An 8,283-nucleotide genomic window follows, 5' to 3' on the forward strand; every position below is an offset into this window, starting at 1 on the left:
ATTTTTTATTCAGGCTGGAACACAACAACAACAACAACAAAGGAAAAAGTCAAGGGGTGTGAATACTTTCTGAAGGCGCTTTATATGGTGTTATTTCATGGGGGACTGAGGTGTAAATGCTTAGAAACACTTTATTTTCTACCCACTCCATTGGTCCTCCATTGCATTAGGCACCTTATTTGTAGACTGGACTTTGCATAATAAATGCAGAGAAAATCTGGAGAGAAAAAAATGATAAATAAAATGAGAAAATATGTTACACTTTGGATCCCAGCAGAAGTAGGCCCAGTTGCACCCATGCACCGGTGTTCCTCGAACGAAGTGTCTTTGATCAGCATGGCCAAAATTGGCATCCCATAATCATCACTGAGGTGCACTTTATCGTGGGACCAGAAGCACCGGCAGGAGGGCGGGAAGGATGGAGCCCTTATGTACAGTAAGTCACGCCCAGCTCCCATGCTTGGCGTTCATACTCCAGCTGCTCCTGGTATTTCAGGTCCTTTACCCATCAATGCGACGTGGGATGTAAATAAAATAATTACAAGTCACATTGCAGGGTTTTAGTAACTTGGAAATTGTGAATTTCACTTAAGTCGTGTTTATGCAACTAGTAATTATATTTAAGGATTTACCTGAGTCCACTTCAACAGAGCATCATGGAGGAGTTCTTTAAACTCTATTCTTGCGTGATCTATCGATGGACTGTCTGTAAGGTTGTTAGACTGACAATGTCTGGGACAAGGCCTTGTGGTAATACAGTCCCACAAACATCTGCCTCTAGCATTGAAGCTGTGACCCCAGGAGTGGACATTAAGCCAAAAGCCAGGCCAGCTCGGTTTGGCATGGGCACAATATCATCCACTAAGGAAGGAAGGTCAGAATCACCCACCACAATATCATCCACTAAGGAAGGAGAGAATCACCCACCACCAGGACAAACTAAGGAAACAACATTTTTTGTGTAACAAAAAGGTGGCATAGTAACGTTTACACAAATAAAACAAAAATGAGGTTAAGGTTAGGAAAAGGGTTAGGGTTAGGCTTAGCTACAATGCTACAGTTGTCAACAATGGTTGTCCCCGACACGACCACCAAATAGAGCTATAGGCCTATTCCATCTAGCCACAATGGTAGAAACGTAAACAGACCATCAATCCCGACATACCATTAGTATCATAACACCGGTTTATGGTTTGCGGGCAACGACCAATCAGATGAGGGAGTGTGATGACGCATACATGTTTTACATCCTAACGCCAGAGGTTCTAATTAAAATAAATAAATACAAAATGTTGGTTGTCTTTTTTGGTGATGTCGATTTATTTCCCTTTCCGCTGTGTTTGTTTCTCCAGTTCACTACTTTACAGTAGGTAGCGGCATGCACATTCAATTTGTGGGAACGCCTCTGAGCCTGAGTAAGGAGATACGGAATGAATTTTGTTTTTGGCCGATTTTACTATTTTAGTTGTGTGGATGAAGTTAGTTTCCCCCATCACGTATGGATTATCTTTTTACCTTGTATTTTCAACCCTGTCCAGTTGGCGGCGCCAGTACAGCTTTTTGGGATGTAGTTCACCATAAAACCTACAGAAGAAGAAGAGGAGGTTCGTGGGTCGGTGAAAGTGACTCAAAGTGGAATCGTGGAGATTTTTTGTGTTTCTGCCATCCAGAAGGAGCATGCGCTCCGCACCACACGGCAAGAACTGTGACTTGCGTTCCTCTCCGGAGCAGGGCGCTGTTGAAAGGAGTGATAACTGGAGTGGCATTAAGTGTTGAGGAGGGTCAACTGAAGTTGAAGATTCCCGGTGTCTGTGATGCCCGCCTTTTGGTGCGACGCAGACCTGGTGGAGAGCATGGTGAAACAGAGAATAGTTCTACTGAGTTTTGATGCAGTCTTTATCAGGTAAAGTCAAGTTAGGCTGTGTCAGGTATCCCGTGAGAGCTTTTGTCCCGAACCCATTACAGTGTTTTAGGTGTCAAGCTTATGGTCATGGGGGGGGGGGTAATTCTTTATATTTTATATTCATTATTTTATAATTGCAGCATCCTCAGCACCCCTACTTCCCACGGCTATGGAGCAGGGTTAGTTGGTAGGGCAATTTTTTTTCACAAGGTGTAATGAATTCATACCACAGAATAGTAGGCTGACACACAGCCAAAACAACAACAACATTTGGCCTCACACTCCAGAACAGTAGGTGGCGGTGTATGCACATAGAAGTTGGATGCGATCCGCCAACCCAATCTCAAAGAAGAAGAACATCTTCGCTAACGCTGCATTTTCGAAATGGCACATCACGAGTTCAAGTTTGAGGACGAAATAACTAAATACATTCGGGAACAAGAATTGGCAACGTCACTGAAATTCGTAACATTGAGTAAGGACAAAAGTTTTGGAAAAAAGGGTAAGTTGTCTTTACCATTTTTTGTTGATAATTAGTAGCTAACTTTTGCTACTCTCATCTAAAATGATGCTAGCTAGCTAGCATAACATATTCCATTCCAAGCACAGGACCAGAGAGGAACTTTGTTAGTTTCCCTACAAGCCTATCATTCTAATGGTAATATATCATATTCTTGACCTGTTTAAACAGATGCACAGCCTTTGGCACAGAAAAAACTCAGCTGGGAGAGTAAAAGCCTCCCATTCAATGGTGTTCCCTTTCAAGTTGTTGGCACAAAGACGTATGAATGCCACCAGGGGAAAGACAGACAAACAAAAGCCAAAGAGAAATATGCTGCTGAAAGGGACAAGAAGGAAGTAAGTTAGTAGACGGATCACTGTAATTTATACCATACACTTTTACAACATTAATTTCATTTTAATAATGTTTTAGTACTAACTAACAATGGAATGTTCCTCAATAAAATGGAAGAAGATGGGACTTTAAACGGGTGTCCTAACTCTGTGGTCACTAAAGATCCCATGGCACTTATTGCAAGAGTATGTAAGTGGGGTTAGGGTGGTGAGTTTCCCCATACACTGTAAAGAGCTTTAGGTGTCTGTCTAGAAAAGTACTATAAAAGTCGAATGTATTATTATTAGCTAAATGTATATATATTTTTTTATATAATCTTCCGCAGCTTGAAGACCATGCCTTTGTACAGAGACGGAAACTGGTACAAAATACCAAAAAGGTGGACTGCAAGGCTATAATAAACATTGCCCACGTTATCCGCTTTCCTGATTTTAAGGTAAATATTAAAACTTATATCAAGGTCTAGGCCTACAGTTGGTCAGTCTATAAAAGATCAGAATTGCGCTGACTGTGTAAACGCAGCCTGTGAAACAGCCTAACACTGTACATAGTAACAGTACATATTTAACAAATACCACATTATTTGATGTCTAGATTGAGGAAAGTACAGTGCGCTCTAAAAAGGAGGCCTCCCAAACTCTGAAGGCAGCACTAAGTGAAACACCCAGCTCCGTGAAGGCAGAGGTTGTCTACTGCGTCAGGTTCCCCTCCCTCTCTGAGCATAGCTCACATGCAGTTGTTGGCGAGGTAAATCTACATATATATAATCTATATAATAGAATGTTGATTAAGTTACCCCCTACCCACTGACCGCTTTATGATAAACTCATGTATTCCTTCTCCAACAGGCAGCTTATGTTAGGGAAGCTGTAGATGCCAGGCTGAGAGAGAAGATTGAGCAGCTGACTCTGTCTGGTGTGAGAAAGATGACTGAAATGAAGTGTCATCTTAACACCTTTGTAGTGGAAGAGCTTTTCTGTGGAGAGCAGCCCCCTCCACCTACTCGCAGGCGGTATTACCCGACTGACAGTGACATAAGAAATGTCATGTTTAAGACCAAGCAATCCACCAGAGACCCCAACATTGACCGTCCAGACGAAGGTCCATCTAGAAGAGGAAAGAAGAGGTCATCTAGGAAGGTGTTGCAGTTGAGGAGTCAATGTGCAGGATATCTTAAAGAGATCACAGACCTCACTTATCATCTCCAAGATGAACAGTGCATGACTGACCTGTCTTCACGTCTCAAAAGCGTGTTGCTGGATATGAAGGCCAATGTTCCACAGGATACAGGCCTTCCACTGACCTTTTCTCCAAGGAAGAGAAAAGCTGAGAAGGCCATGGACCCCCTACCAACCAAGAGAGCATCACACCCTTTCACAGGCGGGATAGAACAGCATACAGAGGACATAGTTAGTGTGGATACCTTGTTGGCATTGACCCTAGGGTAGTAGGGCTGTGTGGAGACCTTGTTGGCATTGAGCCTAGGGCTGAGGATGGAGTGTGTGGGTCCTTCCATCAATTGAGTATCTTTTGGGTAGTGTAACTTTTATTTAAACTAATGTTAACACAACTTGATAAAACATATTTTCTCATCTCAAGATGTTAAACAAATAAATGACTATAGTAAGTAGTTTAGTAAGCACATACACACACTTTTACACTCCTCATGCTGCTGCTACTCTGTTCTTTATTTGATTATTATTATCTATCCTGATGCCTAGTCACTTTACCCTGCACATTGATCTCCCTGATCTGGTACTGGTACTCCCTGTATATAGCTGCACATTGATCTGGTATTGGTACTCCCTGTATATAGCTGCACATTGATCTGGTACTGGTACTCCCTGTATATAGCTCCACATTGATCTGGTACTGCTACTCCCTGTATATAGCTCCACATTGATCTGGTACTGCTACTCCCTGTATATAGCTCCACATTGATCTGGTACTGCTACTCCCTGTATATAGCTCCATTCTTGTGTATCCTGTTGTTACTATTTTTATTTTTTATTTTTTACTCTGCATTGTTGGGAAGGGCTGTAAGCAAGCATTTCACAGTTAAGTCTACACCCGTTGTATTCGGTGCATGTGACAAATAAAATGTGGTTTGAATTGCCCAAATAAAGTAACAGGGTTGACCTTAACAGGAGTGACCTTAACAGGGTTGATGTTTAATCTTAAATCAGACAAAAATCAGCCAATTCCCAAAATAGAAATGTCTGTGAACATTTCTTTGAAACTGTATAAGTTTTATTTGTGGATTTTTGAAACAAAAAAATCAAGATATCAATTTATTTGTCTACATGCCATTTTAAAAACAATGCAGCTGTTGGAGTAAACCTATTTTGGGTTAAGACATGTAACTATGAGTAAGGGCAAACATCATGATAAGCTTGCAATCTGATTGAGGGGTTGTGTTAAATGCTGAAGACACATTTGGGTTGAATGCATTCAGTTGTATATCTGACTAGGTTTTCCCTTTACCTGAATAAGCAACCTGGTCTCTGAGCGTTTGGTATTACTCTGTATGTAAATCCGAGATACTCCATTTAGTATGATACGTTTCGTATGGTATGTATTAATCTGTGGATGTCCATCACCCATTCCGTATTATATATTAAGAATTACAGTTCATATTATATTTTACGTATTTGCAAAACATATGTTACGAATTTGCAAAACGTATGATATGATACGAATTCTAGCTAGGTGGCTAATGTTAGCCAGGCTAGTGGTTAAGGTTAAAGGGTTAGGGGAAGGGTTAGCTAACATGCTAAGTAGTTTTAAAGTAGTAAGTAGTTGAAAAGTTGCTGATTGGCTAAAATGCAAAAGTTGTCCATGATGAGATTCAAACTCTCAACCTTTGGGTTGCTAGATGTTTGTTATACACCTACCCATCCACCTGACTTAAGTAACCATCTGTCTTATGTAACCAAACCAAACTTAACATACAGTGAAGTCAGAAAGTATTCAGACCCGTTCCCCTTTTCCACATTGTTGTTACGTTACAGCCTTATTCTAAAATGGATTCAATTACTTTTTTCGGCATCGATCTACACACAATACCCCGTAATGACGAAGGGAAAACTGGTTTTTAGAAATGTTTGCTAATTTATAAAATATCAAAAACAGAAATACCATATTTACATAAGCATTCAGACCCTTTGCGATGAGACTCAGGTGCATCCTGTTTCCATTGATCATCCTTGAGATGTTTCTACAACTTGATTGGAGTCCACCTGTGGTAAATTGAATTGATTGGACATGATTTGGAAAGGTACATACCTAGGTACATACCTGTCTATATAAGTTCCCACAGTTGACAATGCATGTCAGAGCAAAAACCAAGCCATGAGGTCGAAGGAATTGTCCGTAGAGCTCCGAGACAGGATTGTGTCGAGGCACAGATCTGGGGAAGGGTACCAAAACATTTCTGCAGCATTGAAGGTTCCCAAGAACACAGTGACCTCCATCATTCTTAAATGGAAGAAGTTTGGAACCACCAAGACTCTTCCTAGAGCTGGCCAAACTGAGCAATCGGGGGAGAAGGGCCTTGGTCAGGGAGGTGACCAAGAACCCGATGGTCACTGACAGCGCTCCAGAGTTCCTCTGTGGAGATGGGAGAACCTTCCAGAAGGACAACCGTCTCTGCAGCACTCCACCAATCAGGCCTTTATGGTAGAGTGGCCAGGCAGATGCCACTCCTCAGTAAAAGGCACATGACAGCCCGCTTGGAGTTTGCCAAAAGGCACCTAAAGGACTCTCAGACCATTAGAAACAAGATTCTCTGGTGGTGGCAGCATTATGCTGTGGGGATGTTTTTCAGCGGCAGGGCCTGGGAGACTACGCAGGAGTAGCTTCGGGACAAGTCTCTGAATGTCCTTGAGTGGCCCAGCCAGAGCCCGGACTTGAACCCGATCTATAATCTCTGGAGACACCTGAAAATAGCTGTGCAGCGACGCTCCCCATCCAACCTGACAGAGCTTGAGAGGATCTGCAGAGAAGAATGGGAGAAAATCCCCAAATAGAGTTGTGCCAAACTTGTAATGTCATACCCAAGAAGACTTGGCTGTAATCACTGCCAAAGGTGCTTCAACAAAGTACTAAGTAAAGGGTCTGAATACTTATGTAAATGTGATATTTCTGGGTTTAAAAAAAAAATACATTTAGCAAACATTTCTAAACCTGTTTTTGTTCTGTCATTATGTGGTATTGTGTGTAGATTGATGAGGGGGGGGGGGGGGGACGATTGAATAAATTTTTGAATAAGGCTGTAACGTAACAAAATGTGGAAAAAGTCAAGGTGTATTATTATTATTATTATAAGGTGTCTGAATACTTTCCGAATGTACTGTATAATACTAATTTGAGTGTCCTGGATTTTCATTTACTATGTTACGTCTAGTCTATGAGACCAGGCTGGAATAAGACATCCGATTATCACTTTGCATTTGAACGGCAACAGTTGGTTTTATTATAGCTAATAAATAACCAAATCATTGATGGATCACTAGATAACGGAAAAGTTATGGCCTTCTCAATTGGAATGCTCAACTCCTTCGTTCTCTCTCTCCGTCCTCACTTGACTTTTTGAAAAAGGTCATAGGTAAACGATGAGAGGGAATGTGGACGAAAATGTGCTTGTATGAAATGATCTCCACTCGTGCATCATCATGCAAATGAGGTTTTACATTTACATTTTTTACATTTTAGTCATTTAGCAGACGCTCTTATCCAGAGCGACTTACAGTTAGTGAATACATATTTTTTTTATACTGGCCCCCCGTGGGAATCGAACCCACAACCCTGGCGTTGCAAACACCATGCTCTATCAACTGAGCTACATCCCTGCCGGCCATTCCCTCCCCTACCCTGGACGACGCTGGGCCAATTGTGCGCCGCCCATGAGTCTCCCGGTCGCGGCCGGCTGCGACAGAGCCTGGATTCGAACCAGGATCTAGTGGCACAGTTAGCACTGCGGTGCAGTGCCTTAGACCACTGCGCCACTCAGGAGGTTTCAAGTGGTGGAACCCAAAATAAATGTGTAAAGCAATAAAACCCAATTAAGTTAGTTGTGCAAGACATTTTGTAGGTAACTCTAACCCTTTTCCTAACCGTAACCTAATTTTCCTGACCCGCCAAGTTAATTATCCTAGCCTGCCCCGTAAATTATCCTAACCTGCTATGTAAACGCCCTCAGTATTGCCGCGTTCACATGCTAGTCAGAACTAGTAAACACTGATATGTCCGATTTGCTAACTGCTTGTAGTTATACACGTGCAGCGTTCAACCATTTAGCAAGTGGTACATTTCAGATTTTCCAAGTTCCGACTAGCACGTGAACGCGGGTTTACGCCACCACATTAGCATACGTGTCATCACACTCCCTCATCTGATTGGTCGGGTAGGCGGGCCTTCTGGTTTTGTGGCTGTGTTAATTAGTGACGACCGATTCACTGGTCCAGTGTAAGATTATTTTTCATCAGGCTATTGATGACTGTAGTGATTGGGATTACAATAATCT

The 8,283-nt window shown here is 42.0% G+C and overlaps 1 protein-coding gene across 1 annotated transcript; it reads left to right on the forward strand.

Annotated features, from left to right (window-relative positions):
- Positions 1 to 2,242: 2,242 nt before the first annotated feature.
- On the forward strand, positions 2,243 to 5,317 carry LOC311148605 (calcium-responsive transcription factor-like). Its single transcript, XM_084185587.1, has 5 exons — positions 2,243 to 2,405; positions 2,595 to 2,761; positions 3,085 to 3,195; positions 3,354 to 3,506; positions 3,608 to 5,317. Exons 1-5 carry the CDS (start codon positions 2,288 to 2,290, stop codon positions 4,205 to 4,207), a joined length of 1,149 nt encoding a protein of 382 aa, XP_084041713.1. The 5' UTR covers positions 2,243 to 2,287; the 3' UTR covers positions 4,208 to 5,317.
- Positions 5,318 to 8,283: the final 2,966 nt, after the last annotated feature.

The sequence above is a fragment of the Coregonus lavaretus genome (genome assembly GCF_964263955.1).
Source record: "Coregonus lavaretus genome assembly, chromosome: 2".
Lineage (NCBI taxonomy): Eukaryota > Metazoa > Chordata > Actinopteri > Salmoniformes > Salmonidae > Coregonus > Coregonus lavaretus.

Bases quoted from the DNA above. Each gene is read 5' to 3' on its own strand.
- LOC311148605 (XM_084185587.1), top strand. From the start codon at position 2,288: ATGGCACATCACGAGTTCAAGTTTGAGGACGAAATAACTAAATACATT. The intron at 2,762-3,084 runs GTAAGTTAGTAG...AATCTTCCGCAG, and splicing joins CTGAAAGGGACAAGAAGGAA to CTTGAAGACCATGCCTTTGT. The intron at 3,196-3,353 runs GTAAATATTAAA...TTTGATGTCTAG, and splicing joins TCCGCTTTCCTGATTTTAAG to ATTGAGGAAAGTACAGTGCG.